The sequence below is a fragment of the Panulirus ornatus genome, chromosome 72 (assembly GCF_036320965.1).
Source record: "Panulirus ornatus isolate Po-2019 chromosome 72, ASM3632096v1, whole genome shotgun sequence".
NCBI classification, from domain to species: domain Eukaryota; kingdom Metazoa; phylum Arthropoda; class Malacostraca; order Decapoda; family Palinuridae; genus Panulirus; species Panulirus ornatus.
This window is the reverse complement of record NC_092295.1, coordinates 14,743,467-14,762,955: the sequence shown is the minus strand read 5'-3', so window position 1 is coordinate 14,762,955 and position 19,489 is coordinate 14,743,467. Positions and strand designations below refer to the sequence as shown.

Below are 19,489 nucleotides of genomic sequence, written 5' to 3'. Positions count from 1 at the left end.
AACCTTACCAACCAGTCAATAATACAGTCACCCCCTTTTTTAATAAATTCCACTGCAATACCATTCAAACCTGCTGCCTTGCCGGCTTTCATCTTCCGCAAAGCTTTTACTACCTCTTCTCTGTTTACCAAATCATTTTCCCTAACCCTCTCAATTTGCACACCACCTCGACCAAAACACCTTATATCTGCCACTCTAACATCAAACACATTCAACAAACCTTCAAAATACTCACTCCATCTCCTTCTCACATCACCACTACTTGTTATCACCTCCCCATTTGCGCAATTCACTGAAGTTCCCACTTGCTCACTTGTCTTATGTACTTTATTTACCTCCTTCCAGAACATCTTTTTATTCTCCCTAAAATTTAATGATACTCTCTCACCCCAACTCTCATTTGCCCTCTTTTTCACCTCTTGCACCTTTCTCTTGACCTCCTGTCTCTTTCTTGTATACATCTCCCACTCAATTTCATTTTTTCCCTGTAAAAATCGTCCATATGCCTCTCTCTTCTCTCTCACTAATAATCTTACTTCTTCATCCCACCACTCACTACCCTTTCTAATCAACCCACCTCCCACTCTTCTCATGCCACAAGCATCTTTTGCGCAATCCATCACTGATTCCCTAAATACATCCCATTCCTCCCCCACTCCCCTTACTTCCATTGTTCTCACCTTTTTCCATTCTGTACTCAGTCTCTCCTGGTACTTCCTCACACAAGTCTCCTTCCCAAGCTCACTTACTCTCACCACCCTCTTCACCCCAACATTCACTCTTCTTTTCTGAAAACCCATACAAATCTTCAGCTTAGCCTCCACAAGATAATGATCAGACATCCCTCCAGTTGCACCTCTCAGCACATTAACATCCAAAAGTCTCTCTTTCGCGCGCCTGTCAATTAACACGTAATCCAATAAAGCTCTCTGGCCATCTCTCCTACTTACATACGTATATATATATATATATATATATATATTTTCATACTATTCGCCATTTCCCGCATTAGCGAGGTAGCGCTAAGAACAGAGGACCGGGCCTTAGAGGGAATATCCTCACCAGGCCCCCTTCTCTGTTCCTTCTTTTAGGAAAAAAAAAAAAATATGCGAGGGGAGGATTTCCAGCCCCCCGCTCCCTTCCCTTTTAGTCGCCTTCTACGACACGCAGGGAATACGTGGGAAGTATTCTTTCTTCGCGCGTTAGCGAGGTAGCGTTAAGAACAGAGGACTGGGCCATTGAGGGAATATCCTCACCTGGCCCCCTTCTCGGTTCATTCTTTTGGAAAATTGAAAAAAATTGAGAGGGGAGGATTTCCAGCCCCCACTCCCTCTCCTTTTAGTCGCCTTCTACGACACGCAGGGAATACGTGGGAAGTATTCTTTCTCCCCTATCCCCAGGGATAAAAGAATGTATATATATATATATATATATATATATATATATATATATATATATATATATATATATATATATATATATATATATGATGGATTGCGCTAAAGATGCTTGTGGCCTGAGAAGAGTGGGAGGTGGGTTGATTAGAAAGGGTAGTGAGTGGTGGGATGAAGAAGTAAGATTATTAGTGAAAGAGAAGAGAGAGGCATTTGGACGATTTGTGCAGGGAAAACATGAAATTGAGTGGGAGATGTATAAAAGAAAGAGACAAGAGGTCAAGAGAAAGGTGCAACACGGGGGAAAAAAGAGGGCAAATGAGAGTTGGGGTGAGAGAGTATCATTAAATTTTAGGGAGAATAAAAAGATGTTCTGGAAGGAGGTAAATAAAGTGCGTAAGACAAGGGAGCAAATGGGAACTTCAGTGAAGGGCGCAAATGGGGAGGTGATAACAAGTATTGGTGATGTGAGAAGGAGATGGAGTGAGTATTTTTGAAGGTTTGTTGAATGTGTTTGATGATAGAGTGGCAGATATAAGGTGTTTTGGTCGAGGTGGTGTACAAAGTGAGAGGGTTAGGGAAAATGATTTCGTAAACAGAGAAGAGGTAGTGAAAGCTTTGCGGAAGATGAAAGCTGGCAAGGCAGCAGGTTTGGATGGTATTGCAGTGGAATCTATTAAAAAAGGGGGTGACTGTATTATTGACTGGTTGGTAAGGTTATTTAATGTACGTATGACTCATGGTGAGGTCCCTGAGGATTGGCGGAATGCGTGCATAGTGCCATTGTACAAAGGCAAAGGGGATAAGAGTGAGTGCCCAAATTACAGAGGTATAACTTTGTTGAGTGAGAGGGTTAGGGAAAATGATTTGGTAAACAGAGAAGAGGTAGTAAAAGCTTTGCGGAAGATGAAAGCCGGCAAGGCAGCAGGTTTGGATGGTATTGCAGTGGAATTTATTAAGAAAGGGGGTGACTGTATTGTTTACTGGTTGGTAAGGTTATTTAATGTATGTATGACTCATGGTGAGGTGCCTGAGGATTGGCGGAATGCGTGCATAGTGCCATTGTACAAAGGCAAAGGGGATAAGAGTGAGTGCTCAAATTACAGAGGTATAAGTTTGTTGAGTATTCCTGGTAAATTATATGGGAGGGTATTGATTGAGAGGGTGAAGGCATGTACAGAGCATCAGATTGGGGAAGAGCAGTGCGGTTTCAGAAGTGGTAGAGGATGTGTGGATCAGGTGTTTGCTTTGAAGAATGTATGTGAGAAATACTTAGAAAAGCAAATGGATTTGTATGTAGCATTTATGGATCTGGAGAAGGCATATGATAGAGTTGATAGAGATGCTCTGTGGAAGGTATTAAGAATATATGGTGTGGGAGGCAAGTTGTTAGAAGCAGTGAAAAGTTTTTATCGAGGATGTAAGGCATGTGTACGTGTAGGAAGAGAGGAAAGTGATTGGTTCTCAGTGAATGTAGGTTTGCGGCAGGGGTGTGTGATGTCTCCATGGTTGTTTAATTTGTTTATGGATGGGGTTGTAAGGAGGTAAATGCAAGAGTTCTGGAAAGAGGGGCAAGTATGAAGTCTGTTGGGGATGAGAGAGCTTGGGAAGTGAGTCAATTGTTGTTCGCTGATGATACAGCGCTGGTGGCTGATTCATGTGAGAAACTGCAGAAGCTGGTGACTGAGTTTGGTAAAGTGTGTGGAAGAAGAAAGTTGAGAGTAAATGTGAATAAGAGCAAGGTTATTAGGTACAGTAGGGGTGAGGGTCAAGTCAATTGGGAGGTGAGTTTGAATGGAGAAAAACTGGAGGAAGTGAAGTGTTTTAGATATCTGGGAGTGGATCTGTCAGCGGATGGAACCATGGAAGCGGAAGTGGATCATAGGGTGGGGGAGGGGGCGAAAATTCTGGGAGCCTTGAAGAATGTGTGGAAGTCGAGAACATTATCTCGGAAAGCAAAAATGGGTATGTTTGAGGAATAGTGGTTCCAACAATGCTGTATGGTTGCGAGGCGTGGGCTATGGATAGAGATGTGCGCAGGAGGATGGATGTGCTGGAAATGAGATGTTTGAGGACAATGTGTGGTGTGAGGTGGTTTGAGCGAGTAAGTAACGTAAGGGTAAGAGAGATGTGTGGAAATAAAAAGAGCGTGGTTGAGAGAGCAGAAGAGGGTGTTTTGAAATGGTTTGGGCACATGGAGAGAATGAGTGAGGAGAGATTGACCAAGAGGATATATGTGTCGGAGGTGGAGGGAACGAGGAGAAGAGGGAGACCAAATTGGAGGTGGAAAGATGGAGTGAAAAAGATTTTGTGTGATCGGGGCCTGAACATGCAGGAGGGTGAAAGGAGGGCAAGAAATAGAGTGAATTGGAGTCGATGTGGTATACAGGGGTTGACGTGCTGTCAGTGGATTGAAGCAAGGCATGTGAAGCGTCTGGGGTAAACCGTGGAAAGCTGTGTAGGTATGTATATTTGCGTGTGTGGACGTGTGTATGTACATGTGTATGGGGGGGGGGGCCATTTCTTTCGTCTGTTTCCTTGCGCTACCTCGCAAACGCGGGAGACAGCGACAAAGTATAAAAAAAAAAAAAAGAAAAAAAAAAACTTTGTTGAGTATTCCTGGTAAATTATATGGGAGGGTATTGATTGAGAGGGTGAAGGCATGTACAGAGCATCAGATTGCGGAAGAGCAGTGTGGTTTCAGAAGTGGTAGAGGATGTGTGGATCAGGTGTTTGCTTTGAAGAATGTATGTGAGAAATACTTAGAAAAGCAAATGGATTTGTATGTAGCATTTATGGATCTGGAGAAGGCATATGATAGAGTTGATAGAGATGCTCTGTGGAAGGTATTAAGAATATATGGTGTGGAAGGCAAGTTGTTAGAAGCAGTGAAAAGTTTTTATCGAGGATGTAAGGCATGTGTACGTGTAGGAAGAGAGGAGAGTGATTGGTTCTCAGTGAATGTAGGTTTGCGGCAGGGGTGTGTGATGTCTCCATGGTTGTTTAATTTCTTTATGGATGGGGTTGTTAGGGAGGTGAATGCAAGAGTTTTGGAAATAGGGGCAAGTATGAAGTCTGTTGGGGATGAGAGAGCTTGGGAAGTGAGTCAGTTGTTGTTCGCTGATGATACAGCGCTGGTGGCTGATTCATGTGAGAAACTGCAGAAGCTGGTGACTGAGTTTGGTAAAGTGTGTGAAAGAAGAAAGTTAAGAGAAAATGTGAATAAGAGCAAGGTTATTAGGTACAGTAGGGATGAGGGTCAAGTCAATTGGGAGGTAAGATTGAATGGAGAAAAACTGGAGGAAGTAAAGAGTTTTAGATATCTGGGAGTGGATCTGCCAGCGGATGGAACCATGGAAGCGGAAGTGGATCATAGGGTGGGGGAGGGGACGAAAATTCTGGGAGCCTTGAAGAATGTGTGGAAGTCGAGAACATTATCTCGGAAAGCAAAAATAGGTATGTTTGAAGGAATAGTGGTTCCAACAATGTTGTATGGTTGCGAGGCGTGGGCTATGGATAGAGTTGTGCGCAGGAGGATGGATGTGCTGGAAATGAGATGTTTGAGGACAATGTGTAGTGTGAGGTGGTTTGATCGAGTAAGTAGTGTAAGGGTAAGAGAGATGTGTGGAAATAAAAAAGAGCGTGGTTGAGAGAGCAGAAGAGGGTGTTTTGAAATGGTTTGGGCACATGGAGAGAATGAGTGAGGAAAGATTGACCAAGAGGATATATTTGTCGGAGGTGGAGGGAACGAGGAGAAGTGGGAGACCAAATTGGAGGTGGAAAGATGGAGTGAAAAAGATTTTGTGTGATCGGGGCCTGAACGTATATGCAGGAGGGTGAAAGGAGGGCAAGGAATAGAGTGAATTGGATCGATGTGGTATACCGGGGTTGACGTGCTGTCAGTAGATTGAATCAGGGCATGTGAAGCGTCTGGGGTAAACCATGGAAAGCTGTGTAGGTATGTATATTTGCGTGTGTGGACGTATGTATATACGTGTGTATGGGGGTGGGTTGGGCCATTTCTTTCGTCTGTTTCCTTGCGCTACCTCGCAAACGCGGGAGACAGCGACAAAGCAAAAAAAAAAAATATATATATATATATATGTGAGTCAATTGGGAGGTAAGTTTGAATGGAGAAAAACTGGAGGAAGTAAAGTGTTTTAGATATCTGGGAGTGGACCTGGCAGCGGATGGAACCATGGAAGCGGAAGTGAATCATAGGGTGGGGGAGGGGGCGAAAATCCTGGGAGCCTTGCAGAATGTGTGGAAGTCGAGAACATTATCTCCGAAAGCAAAAATTGCTGTGTTTAAAGGAATAGTGGTTCCAACTATGTTGTATGGTTGCGAGGCGTGGGCTATGGATAGAGTTGTGCGCAGGAGGGTGGATGTGCTGGAAATGAGATGTTTGAGGACAATATGTGGTGTGAGGTGGTTTGATCAAGTAAGTAATGTAAGGGTAAGAGAGATGTGTGCAAATAAGAAGAGCGTGGTTGAGAGAGCAGAAGAGGGTATTTTGAAATGGTTTGGGTACATGGAGAGAATGAGTGAGGAAAGATTGACCAAGAGGTTATATGTGTCTGAAGTGGAGGGAACGAGGAGAGGTGGGAGACCATATTGGAGGTGGAAAGATGGAGTGAAAAAGATTTTAAGTGATCGGGCCTGAACATGCAGGAGGGTGAAAGGCATGCAAGGAATACAGTGAATTGGATCGATGTGGTATACCGGGGTCGACGTGCTGTCAATGGATTGAATCAGGGCATGTGAAGCGTCTGGGGTAGACCATGGAAAGTTCTGTGGGGCCTGGATGTGGAAAGGGAGCTGTGGTTTCGGGCATTAATGCATGACAGCTAGAGACTGAGTGTGAACAAATGGGGCCTTTGTTGTCTTTTCCTAGCGCTACCTCGCACACATGAGGGGGGAGGGGGACGTTATTCCATGTGTGGCGAGGTGGCGATGGGAATGAATAATAGGCAGACAGTGTGAATTGTGTGCATGTGTATATATGTATATGTCTGTGTGTGTATATATATGTGTACATTGAGATGGATGGGTATGTATATTTGCGTGTGTGGACATGTATGTATATACATGTGTATGGGGGTGGGTTGGGCCATTTCCTTCGTCTGTTTTCTTGCGCTACCTCGCCAACGCGGGAGACAGCGACAAAGCAAAATAATAATAATAATATATATATATATATATATATATATAGGGATTTATATATATAAAGTTTTTTTTTTTTTTTTTTTTTTTGCTTTGTCGCTGTCTCCCGCATTTGCGAGGTAGCGCAAGGAAACAGACGAAAGAAATGGCCCAACCCACCCCCATACACATGTATATACATACGTCCACACACGCAAATATACATACCTACACAGCTTTCCATGGTTTACCCCAGACGCTTCACATGCCTTGATTCAATCCACTGCCAGCACGTCAACCCCGGTATACCACATCGCTCCAATTCACTCTATTCCTTGCCCTCCTTTCACCCTCCTGCATGTTCAGGCCCCGATCACACAAAATCTTTTTCACTCCATCTTTCCACCTCCAATTTGGTCTCCCTCTTCTCCTCGTTCCCTCCACCTCCGACACATATATCCTCTTGGTCAATCTTTCCTCACTCATTCTCTCCATGTGACCAAACCACTTCAAAACACCCTCTTCTGCTCTCTCAACCACGCTCTTTTTATTTCCACACATCTCTCTTACCCTTACGTTACTTACTCGATCAAACCACCTCACACCATACATTGTCCTCAAACATCTCATTTCCAGCACATCCATCCTCCTGCGCACAACTCTATCCATAGTCCACGCCTCGCAACCATACAACATTGTTGGAACCACTATTCCTTCAAACATACCCATTTTTGCTTTCCGAGATAATGTTCTCGACTTCCACACATTCTTCAAGGCTCCCATAATTTTCGCCCCCTCCCCCACCCTATGATCCACTTCCGCTTCGATGTTTCCATCCGCTGCCAGATCCACTCCCAGATATCTAAAACACTTCACTTCCTCCAGTTTTTCTCCATTCAAACTCACCTCCCAATTGACTTGACCCTCAACCCTACTGTACCTAATAACCTTGCTCTGTGGAAGGTATTAAGAATATATGGTGTGGGAGGCAAGTTGTTAGAAGCAGTGAAAAGTTTTTATCGAGGATGTAAGGCATGTGTACGTGTAGGAAGAGAGGAAAGTGATTGGTTCTCAGTGAATGTAGGTTTGTGGCAGGGGTGTGTGATGTCTCCATGGTTGTTTAATTTGTTTATGGATGGGGTTGTTAGGGAGGTGAATGCAAGGGTTTTGGAAAGAGGGGCAAGTATGAAGTCTGTTGGGGATGAGAGAGCTTGGGAAGTGAGTCAGTTGTTGTTCGCTGATGATACAGCGCTGGTGGCTGATTCATGTGAGAAACTGCAGAAGCTGGTGACTGAGTTTGGTAAAGTGTGTGAAAGAAGAAAGTTAAGAGTAAATGTGAATAAGAGCAAGGTCATTAGGTACAGTAGGGTTGAGGGTCAAGTCAATTGGGAGGTGAGTTTGAATGGAGAAAAACTGGAGGAAGTGAAGTGTTTTAGATATCTGGGAGTGGATCTGGCAGCGGATGGAACCATGGAAGCGGAAGTGGATCATAGGGTGGGGGAGGGGGCGAAAATTCTGGGAGCCTTGAAGAATGTGTGGGAGTCGAGAACATTATCTCGGAAAGCAAAAATGGGTATGTTTGAAGGAATAGTGGTTCCAACAATGTTGTATGGTTGCGAGGCGTGGGCTATGGATAGAGTGGTGCGCAGGAGGCTGGATGTGCTGGAAATGAGATGTTTGAGGACAATGTGTGGTGTGAGGTGGTTTGATCGAGTGAGTAACGTAAGGGTAAGAGAGATGTGTGGAAATAAAAAGAGCATGGTTGAGAGAGCAGAAGAGGGTGTTTTGAAATATTTTGGGCACATGGAGAGAATGAGTGAGGAAAGATTGACCAAGAGGATATATGTGTCGGAGGTGGAGGGAACGAGGAGAAGAGGGAGACCAAATTGGAGGTGGAAAGATGGAGTGAAAAAGATTTTGTGTGATCGGGGCCTGAACATGCAGGAGGGTGAAAGGAGGGCAAGGAATAGAGTGAATTGGAGCGATATGGTATACCGGGGTTGACGTGCTGTCAGTGGATTGAATCAGGGCATGTGAAGCGTCTGGGGTAAACCATGGAAAGCTGTGTAGGTATGTATATTTGCGTGTGTGGACGTATGTATATACATGTGTATGGGGGTGGGTTGGGCCATTTCTTTCGTCTGTTTCCTTGCGCTACCTCGCAAACGCGGGAGACAGCGGCAAAGCAAAAAAAAAAAAAAAAAAATGTATGTAAGTAGGAGAGATGTCCAGAGAGCATTATTGGATTACGTGTTAATTGACAGGCGCGCGAAACAGAGACTTTTGGATGTAAATGTGCTGAGAGGTGCAACTGGAGGGATGTCTGATCATTATCCTGTGGAGGCTAAGGTGAAGATTTGTATGCGTTTTCAGAAAAGAAGAGTGAATGTTGGGGTGAAGAGGGTGGTGAGAGTAAGTGAGCTTGGGAATTAGACCTGTGTGAGGAAGTACCAGAAGAGACTGAGTACAGAATGGAAAAAGGTGAGAACACTGGAAGTAAGGGGAGTGGGGGAGGAATAGGATGTATTTAGGGAATCAGTGATGGATTGCGCAAAAGATGCTTGTGGCATGAGAAGCATGGGAAGTGGGTTGATTAGAAAGGGTAGTGAGTGGTGGGATGAAGAAGTAAGAGTATTAGTGAGAGAGAAGAGAGAGGCATTTGGACGATTTTTGCAGGGAAAAAATGCAATTGAGTGGGAGATGTATAAAAGAAAGAGACAGGAGGTCAAGAGAAAGGTGCAAGAGGTGAAAAAGAGGGCAAATGAGAGTTGGGGTGAGAGAGTATCATTAAATTTTAGGGAGAATAAAAAGATGTTCTGGAAGGAGGTAAATAAAGTGCGTAAGACAAGGGAGCAAATGGGAACTTCAGTGAAGGGCGCAAATGGGGAGGTGATAACAAGTAGTGGTGATGTGAGAAGGAGATGGAGTGAGTATTTTGAAGGTTTGTTGAATGTGTTTGATGATAGAGTGGCAGATATAGGGAGTCTTGGTCGAGGTGGTGTGCAAAGTGAGAGGGTTGGGGAAAATGATTTGGTAAACAGAGAAGAGGTAGTAAAAGCTTTGCGGAAGATGAAAGCCGGCAAGGCAGCAGGTTTGGATGGTATTGCAGTGGAATTTTTTAAAAAAGGGGGTGACTGTATTATTGACTGGTTGGTAAGGTTATTTAATGTATGTATGACTCATGGTGAGGTGCCTGAGGATTGGCGGAATGCATGCATAGTGCCATTGTACAAAGGCAAAGGGGATAAGAGTGAGTGCTCAAATTACAGAGGTATAAGTTTGTTGAGTATTCCTGGTAAATTATATGGGAGGGTATTGATTGAGAGGGTGAAGGCATGTGCAGAGCATCAGATTGGGGAAGAGCAGTGTGGTTTCAGAAGTGGTAGAGGATGTGTGGATCAGGTGTTTGCTTTGAAGAATGTATGTGAGAAATACTTAGAAAAGCAAATGGATTTGTATGTAGCATTTATGGATCTGGAGAAGGCATATGATAGAGTTGATAGAGATGCTCTGTGGAAGGTATTAAGAATATATGGTGTGGGTGGCAAGTTGTTGGAAGCAGTGAAAAGTTTTTATCGAGGATGTAAGGGATGTGTACGTGTAGGAAGAGAGGAAAGTGATTGGTTCTCAGTGAATGTAGGTTTGTGGCAGGGTTGTGTGATGTCTCCATGGTTGTTTAATTTGTTTATGGTTGGGGTTGTTAGGGAGGTGAATGCAAGAGTTTTGGAAAGAGGGGCAAGAATGAAGTCTGTTGTGGATGAGAGAGCTTGGGAAGTGAGTCAGTTGTTGTTCACTGATAATACAGCGCTGGTGGCTGATTCATGTGAGACACTGCAGAAGCTGGTGACTGAGTTTGGTAAAGTGTGTGAAAGAAGAAAGTTAAGAGTAAATGTAAATAAGAGCAAGGTTATTAGGTACAGTAGGGTTGAGGGTCAAGTCAATTGGGAGGTAAGTTTGAATGGAGAAAAACTGGAGGAAGCAAAGTGTTTTAGATATCTGGGAGTGGATCTGGCAGCAGATGGAACCATGGAAGTGGAAGTGAATCATAGGGTGGGGGAGGGGGCGAAAATCCTGGGAGCCTTGAAGAATGTTTGGAAGTCGAGAACATTATCTCCGAAAGCAAAAATGGCTATGTTTGAAGGAATAGTGGTTCCAAATATGTTGTATGGTTGCGAGGCGTGGGCTATGGATAGAGTTGTGCGCAGGAGGGTGGATGTGCTGGAAATGAGATGTTTGAGGACAATGTGTGGTGAGTTGGTTTGATCGAGTTAGTAATGTAAGGGTAAGAGAGATGTGTGGAAATAAAAAGAGCATGGTTGAGAGAGCAGAAGAGGGTGTTTTGAAATGGTTTGGGCACATGGAGAGAATGAGTGAGGAAAGATTGACCAAGAGGATATATGTGTCAGAGGTGGAGGGAACGAGGAGAAGTGGGAGACCAAATTAGAGGTGGAAAGATGGAGTGAAAAAGATTTTGAGTGATCGGGGCCTGAACATGCAGGAGGGTGAAAGGCGGGCAAGGAATAGAGTGAATTGGATCGATGTGGTATACCGGGGTTGACGCGCTGTCAGTGGATTGAATCAGGGCATGTGAAGCGTCAGGGGTAAACCATGGAAAGCTGTGTATGTATATTTGCGTGTGTGGACGTGTATGTATATACATGTGTATGGGGGTGGGTTGGGCCATTTCTTTCGTCTGTTTCCTTGCACTACCTCGCAAACGCGGGAGACAGCGACAAAGCAAAAAAAAAAAAAAAATATATATACATATATAAATATAATTCTAGCATCATAATGATGGCATTAGTCGATGCTGACTACAAATTCATATATGTGAATGCTGGTTGAGCAAAAGATGGTGGAGTGTGGGAGAGGAGGGTTTAGAGGGTAACATTCTAAACATCCCTCCTTCTTCCACTCTCCCATTTTCAGACAAACAGTGTCCTTTTGCATTATAGGAGATGAGGCATTTCCATTAAAGGTGTATTTCAAGAAAACTTTTCCAGGAAAGGATGAGTGACAATAAAACCATGTTCAGTCATTGTCTTTTGGGGTCTTGGCAGCAAGATATCAGATTTTCAAGGTTCCAATCTGCACATCTGATAATGTGAAAGACATTGTGTTTGCCACAGTTGCCTTGCACAATTATCTTCAAGCCCACTCTAAGAAAACCTACTCGCCTCCAGAGCTCTTACGTAGGGATGATCCACATAATGTTAGAATACACGTAGGTGAGTGGCATCAGCACCCTTGAAATGGACTTGAAAGGATCCACGCTGTTGGATGAAGTCATAGTAATGATGCTAGGGCAGTACAAGAAACTTTGATGTCCGATTCTAATAATGAAGGTAGAGTCCATTGGCAAAATGAAATAGCCCTTCTGCATTAATAAATTGTCATTTCGTGTCTTCCTCCAATTCCTAAATTGGTTACGTATCTTAAATTAATGTATATCTATTCTTTGTAAACATAGATTCTCATCCATATTTCAATATCCACAAAAATTTATTCAGTGCATTATACATGACAGGTAGGACTGAGTGTGAACGAATGTGGCCTTTCTTGTCTTTTCCTAGCACTACCTCGCGCACGTGCACAGGGAGGGAGTTGTCCTTTCATGTGTGGCGGGGTGGCGACGGGAATGAATAAAGGCAGCAAGTATGAATTATGTACATGCGTATATATGTATATGTCTGTGTATGTATACATATGTATACGTTGAAATGTATAGGTATATATATGTGCATGTGTGGACATGTATGTATATACATGTGTATGTGGGTGGGTTGGGCCATTCTCTCGTCTGTTTCCTTGCGCTACCTTGCTAACGCGGGAGACAGCGACAAAGTATAATAGATATTTAAATTATTTTATACTTATACTTTGTTGCTGTCTCCCGCGTTTGCGAGGTAGCGCAAGGAAACAGACGAAAGAAATGGCCCAACCCCCCCCATACACATGTATATACATACGTCCACACACGCAAATATACATACCTACACAGCTTTCCATGGTTTACCCCAGACGCTTCACATGCCTTGATTCAATCCACTGACAGCACGTCAACCCGGTATACCACATCGCTCCAATTCACTCTATTCCTTGCCCTCCTTTCACCCTCCTGCATGTTCAGGCCCCGATCACACAAAATCTTTTTCACTCCATCTTTCCACCTCCAATTTGGTCTCCCTCTTCTCCTCGTTCCCTCCACCTCCGACACATATATCCTCTTGGTCAATCTTTCCTCACTCATTCTCTCCATGTGCCCAAACCACTTCAAAACACCCTCTTCTGCTCTCTCAACCACGCTCTTTTTATTTCCACACATCTCTCTTACCCTTACGTTACTCACTCGATCAAACCACCTCACACCACACATTGTCCTCAAACATCTCATTTCCAGCACATCCATCCTCCTGCGCACAACTCTATCCATAGCCCACGCCTCGCAACCATACAACATTGTTGGAACCACTATTCCTTCAGACATACCCATTTTTGCTTTCCGAGATAATGTTCTCGACTTCCACACATTCTTCAAGTTATTCAAGTTATTTAAATATAACTTTGAATTTGTTAAACTAATATTTGATTGAAGTTATTTTCATCCATAAACATAATGGTCAAACAAAAAACTGAAGAAAACAATGAAAGGTTTATTCTTACGAAGAAATCAATAATCACAAAGAAAATATACATACACTCATTGAAAAACACTTAAAGAAAAATATCTATTTATCTATATATATATATAAAATATTAACAAATCACAATATAATAAAGCAGAATAAACAAGTTCTTAGAAAATATAAACAAAAGTACAGTAAAGGAAGATGAATTAGAAATTTAAACAAACTACTATAAAGCAAGCTAATTCATAATTATATAAAAATTAAATCAGTAAAAAAAAGGTGTCATAGAAGTACATTTATAAACAATCAAATCAGTGCTGTAATTATATAATAAATGTGAACAAGTAAACAAAATGACTGTTTCTTCAATGCCTAGCTGAAATCCCAACCATACTATTCACTTATTTCCATGAGGATTTGCACGACTTTCAATACCACCAGCCTTTCTACTTTTCGGAAAAAGTGCCTAATCCAGTGCTCCACACTTTTCCCAAAATGGGAACAGAAATTATTAAGTTCCTTGTCCTTCAGTGAAATATTTAATGACTTCACTGCTTCTGTGCACTCATCAGTCAGGGGTCAGAGCATTATTTCCACTTCCTCACCCTTTCAAGATCGGGCCCAACATGTGAGAACAGAGGAGCAAGTACAGGTGAAGACAGCGCAGGTGATGGAGCCATCACAAGCAAGCGTGATGATGCTGGGACTAGTGTGCTTAAGCATGAGGATGATGGAGAGGGATTTAGGACGCTTGAATGAGAAGGTCTTGGTCCCAATACCAATCTGGTAAGCTTAGCTCAAGATCCAAGGTTTCCAGAGAGTTGTTGAGAACTGCTGAAGATGTTCCTGGCCAGAGAAATTCCTGAAAAAAAAGGATATATAAGTACATTGTCCATAAAGAACAATGTGCCTGAGGATTGGCAAAATACATGTACAGTGCCATTGTTCAAAGGCAAAGAGGATAAAGGTGAGTGTTCAAATTACAGAGGCATAAGTTTGTGGAGTATTCCTGGAAAATTATATGGGAGGATGCTGATTGAAAGGGTGAAGGCATGTACAGGGCATCAGACTGGGGAAGAACAGTGTGACTTCAGAAGTGGTAGTGGTAGAGGATGTGTGGAACAGGTGTTTGCTATAAAGAATGCATGTGAGAAATACTTGGAAAACAGATAGATTTGTATGTAGCATTTATGGATCTGGAGGCATATGATAGGGATGATAGAAATGCTTTGTGGAAGGTTTTAAAACTATATAGTGTGGGAGGTAAGTTGTTACAAGCAGTGAAAAGTTTTTACCAAGGATGTAGAGCATGGGTGTGAGTAGGAAGAGAGGAGAGTGATTGGTTCCCAGTGAATGTCAGTCTGTGGCAGGGGTTTGAGATGTCCCCATGGCTGTTTAATTCATTTATGGATGGGGTGGTTAGAGAGCTAAATGCGAGAGTTTTGGAGAGAAGGGCGAGTATACAGTCTGTTGGGGATAAGAGGGACTGGGAAGTGAGTCAGTTGTTCATCAATGAAACAGCTCTAGTGGCTGATTCATACAATAAACTGCAGAAGTTGGTGACTGGGTTTGAAAAAGTGTGTGAAAGGAGAAAGTTGAGAGTACATGTGAATAAGAGCAAAGTTATTAGATTCAGCAAGGTTGAAGGACGAGTAAATCGGGATGTAAGTTTGAATGGAGAAAAATTGGAAGTGAACTGTTTTAGATATCTGGGAATGAATTTAGCAGCAGATGGAACGTTAGAAGTGAGTCACTGGGTGGGGGGAGGGGGGAAGGTTCTGGGAGCAATAAAGAATGTGTGGAAGGAGAGAATGTTATCTCAGAGAGCAAAAATGGGTATGTCTGAAGCAATAGTAGTTCCAACAATATCATATAGTTGAAAGGCATGGGCTGTAGATAGGACTGTACGGAGGAGGGTGGATGAGTTGGAAATGAAATGTTTGAGGACAATATGTGGTGTAAGGTGGTGTGATCATGAGTAAGGAAAGGGTAAGAGAGATGTGTGGAAATAAAAAAGAGTGTGGTTGAGAGAGCAGAAGAGGGTGTGTTGAAATGGTATAGACATATGGAGAGAATAAGTAAGGAAAGATTGATAAAGAGGATACATGTGTCAGAGGTGGAGGGAACAAGGAGAAGTGGGAGACCTAATTGGAGGTAGAAAGATGGGAGTGAAAAAGATTTTGAGTCATCAGCGTCTGAACATACAGGAGGGTGAGAGGCATGCAAGGAACAGAGTTGGAACGATGTGCTATACCGGGGTCGACGTTCTGTCAGTAGACTGAACCAGAGCATGTGAAGTGTCTGGGGTAAACCATGGAAAGGACTGTGGGGCCTGGATGTGGATAAAGAGCTGTGGCTTTGGTGCGTTACACATGACAGCAACAGAGTGAGTGTGAAAGAAAGTGGCCTTTTTGTCCATTTTCCTGGCACGACCTTGCTGAAGTGGGGAGAAACGATGCAGATTCATGTGGGGCGGGGTAACGACAGGAATGGATGAAAGCTAGCAAGTATGAATAAGTACATATGTACATATGTATACATGTGTATGTGTATGTATGTATGTATATGTTGATATGCATTTGTCCATATATGGGCATTTATGTGTATATACGTGTATATGAGTGGATGGGCCATTCTTCTTCTGTTTCCATGGCACTACCTCGCTGATGCGGGAAATAACAACTATGTATAATACACCAAAATAATTCTAATATATAAAAGAAAAGAAAGTGATGATAGGGCGTTCAAGAAATTCTATAAACCATGAGTTTGAAAAAATCTTTGACTACTCAATACATGATAATGATCTTATTGAAATATAGAGGAAAAACAACAGGTATAACAATAATCAATAAAATTCTATATTTTATTTAGCAGAGACTTTAAGCTTCAGAAATGATAATTATCACTTACATTGGTAGGGTGAATTTGACTTGATAAAGTGGGATATATATTGACAGTAACCTCGATGAAGGAAATGCTATCAAAACGTTCCCACTCTGATGTGTAGTTTCCCAAAGACCCATTCGGAACAACCTGAGTTTTCTTGTACTCCTTCAATAAGTATGACCTAAAATTGTTAAATCTGAACCTCACTTGATCTGAAAGATTATATTAAAATCATAATTGTAATCATTCACTAATCTTGGTAAATTATGCATAATCACTGGAATTAAAATCAAATGCAAGTTACAAGACCCATATTACCTAATATGTAATATAAAATCACATGAAATTGTCACCAAATTATATCATTATTACAATGAAAGCTTCTAAAATTGAAATGTTACTGATTCGGTTATTTTTTTTTTCTTTTTTTTTATACTTTGTCGCTGTCTCCCGCGTTTGCGAGGTAGCGCAAGGAAACAGACGAAAGAAATGGCCCAACCCCCCCCCCCCATACACATGTACATACACACGTCCACACACGCAAATATACATACCTACACAGCTTTCCATGGTTTACCCCAGACGCTTCACATGCCTTCATTCAATCCACTGACAGCACGTCAACCCCTGTATACCACATCGCTCCAATTCACTCTATTCCTTGCCCTCCTTTCACCCTCCTGCATGTTCAGGCCCCGATCACACAAAATCTTTTTCACTCCATCTTTCCACCTCCAATTTGGTCTCCCTCTTCTCCTCGTTCCCTCCACCTCCGACACATATATCCTCTTGGTCAATCTTTCCTCACTCATTCTCTCCATGTGCCCAAACCATTTCAAAACACCCTCTTCTGCTCTCTCAACCACGCTCTTTTTATTTCCACACATCTCTCTTACCCTTACGTTACTTACTCGATCAAACCACCTCACACCACACATTGTCCTCAAACATCTCATTTCCAGCACATCCATCCTCCTGCGCACAACTCTATCCATAGCCCACGCCTCGCAACCATACAACATTGTTGGAACCACTATTCCTTCAAACATACCCATTTTTGCTTTCCGAGATAATGTTCTCGACTTCCACACATTTTTCAAGGCTCCCAAAATTTTCGCCCCCTCCCCCACCCTATGATCCACTTCCGTTTCCATGGTTCCACCCGCTGCCAGATCCACTCCCAGATATCTAAAACACTTCACTTCCTCCAGTTTTTCTCCATTCAAACTCACCTCCCAATTGACTTGACCCTCAACCCTACTGTACCTAATAACCTTGCTCTTATTCACATTTACTCTTAACTTTCTTCTTCCACACACTTTACCAAACTCAGTCACCAGCTTCTGCAGTTTCTCACATGAATCAGCCACCAGCGCTGTATCATCAGCGAACAACAACTGACTCACTTCCCAAGCTCTCTCATCCCCAACAGACTTCATACTTGCCCCTCTTTCCAGGACTCTTGCATTTACCTCCCTAACAACCCCATCCATAAACAAATTAAACAACCATGGAGACATCACATGAAATAAGTAATTGTGCTCGGGTATTAATTTCTACAACCAAATGGGATACTCATGAACTTGGAACAGATTTTTAATGTGATATAAGCTCTCTGATATGAAGTTTGCCCCCTAAACAGTATATAAAATATCAGGGTAAAATTATACTATAAGGACACCACTCAGCTTTGATCAATAAATCAGAAAAAAATTAAAATGGCACCCACGAAGTAATCTTACCTATAACTGATACATCCAATTGATCAATGACAAATTTTTACATATGTATTGACAAATATTTCCAAACTATCCAATATCAATTCCTAGTAATATAATATTACATTATTCTGTTGTAGTTCTACGGTGTCATAATGTGACATCACTACTTTTACAAGGTTTTTAATTAAAAATATATGAACATACCTGGCTATGCAGTATTACGATCAGATAGCATGCCTATTTCCTATGCATAAGCAATCATAACACAAAGGTATGAATATAGTAGTCTTGGAGATAATAAATATGTGAACTAAAATAACCTTTTATATTACAAAAGGACAGAACACCCCTTGGAATTATAAACTATGTCAATGTTAAATGGCCTAAGCAGATGTTGCCTTGGCTAGGAAGACATTGCCTGGGATAGGGAGACATCTCCTACTATAGGTTAGGTTTCTAGGTTCTAGGTGCCTCTAAACTGGTAAATTAAAAGATAAAAATTTACCTTCGTACAAAAGTAGAATCTTACCTAAAATATAATTAATAAAAATGCATACATGCTTACCTGCTGAAATATTTGCAAGCTCCCTGAAATGAGCTCAATGAAGGGTTATATCATTATATGCCTTCCTCTTCAGCTTTTTCTTCGAGTAAGATGCATCTCTGTAGTCCCAAAGGCAACGATGCTCTCATATATTTTCAACTGAAAATTCCTCAGAGAGGAATGACCACAGAGGTGATACACTGGAGGACTCCAGCTCCAAGCTGGTTCAAATATGGTGCGAGGCTGTAAGGTATATGATGTAAACAAACATACAAACAACTGACACTCATCAAAATTCAAATAATAAATACTAAATAAGAACTTTGACAATAACATAATAGTATCTACAATTCAGGCTATTTAGTGCAATCGCTTCATAATGTTAATATTTTTATTTTACATAAATATAACAATTATTGAGTATGTATCTTGAGTTAAAAAAAATCCAGAACTGTTTTCAAGTGAAAACAATATTTTTCTTTGACTAAAAAACACATTACACTAGAATAAATGACGACAGAAATGAAAATGTACATGGAAAAAGGTACTAATGTAGCACCACCTTTTAACCACACTGGTCTAATTATATTAATTTCATGTATGCCTCTCACACACCAGCATATTCAGATACCAATGCCTCCATCTCCAATCCCCTTCTCAATCTCCACCTTCCCCCTTGCTCCCTCCACTTCTCCCACGTAGATCCTCAAGTCAGTCTTTCTTCCTACATTCTTTTGTCATGTCCATACCATTTCAGCAGTCAGTTCTCTCAGTAAGACTGCACTTACTACCACACCTCTCTTTTGCATCATCATTCCATTAATAATCGATATGCTTTAACTCACAAATGGTATTGAGGTATCTCATTTCCAAAAGTCATCCATATTCCTTAAAACAGTCAGAATCACTATACCTTTGAGCATACCCATCCTTTCCTTAACAAACAATAATCTCACCTTCCACATGCTATCTATTATACCCAGGACCTTAGCACACTCTCCACTTTATGACTCACTTTAGCCCCTACAATTCCATCCACTGCCATAGCCACTCTCAGGTACCCAAAGTTCTTCACTTGCTCCACGTCCTCACCATTCAATTTTACACTTAAACTTTTGCATACACCTCCTTCACTATCCCATCAATAAAGTTTAAAGAACCATGGTGACA

At 41.9% G+C, this 19,489-nt stretch overlaps 1 protein-coding gene across 6 annotated transcripts in view; it reads right to left on the bottom strand.

Annotated features, from left to right (window-relative positions):
- Positions 1-13,172: 13,172 nt before the first annotated feature.
- LOC139748124 (uncharacterized) overlaps positions 13,173-19,489 on the bottom strand; it is a 29,870-nt gene continuing 23,553 nt past the window's right edge. For 4 of the 6 annotated variants that reach the window (XM_071660789.1, XM_071660794.1, XM_071660791.1 and 1 more), the window contains 3 exons: positions 18,341-18,562; positions 16,079-16,266; positions 13,173-14,027 (listed from right to left, as the gene is read on the bottom strand). In XM_071660789.1, coding sequence (XP_071516890.1) covers positions 18,410-18,562 — 153 coding nt within the window. In that variant the 3' untranslated portion in view covers positions 13,173-14,027; positions 16,079-16,266; positions 18,341-18,409. Of the gene's footprint in view, positions 14,028-16,078; positions 16,267-18,340; positions 18,563-19,489 lie in introns of those variants that run through there. The other 2 variants (XM_071660793.1, XM_071660795.1) reach the window with 2 other exon arrangements.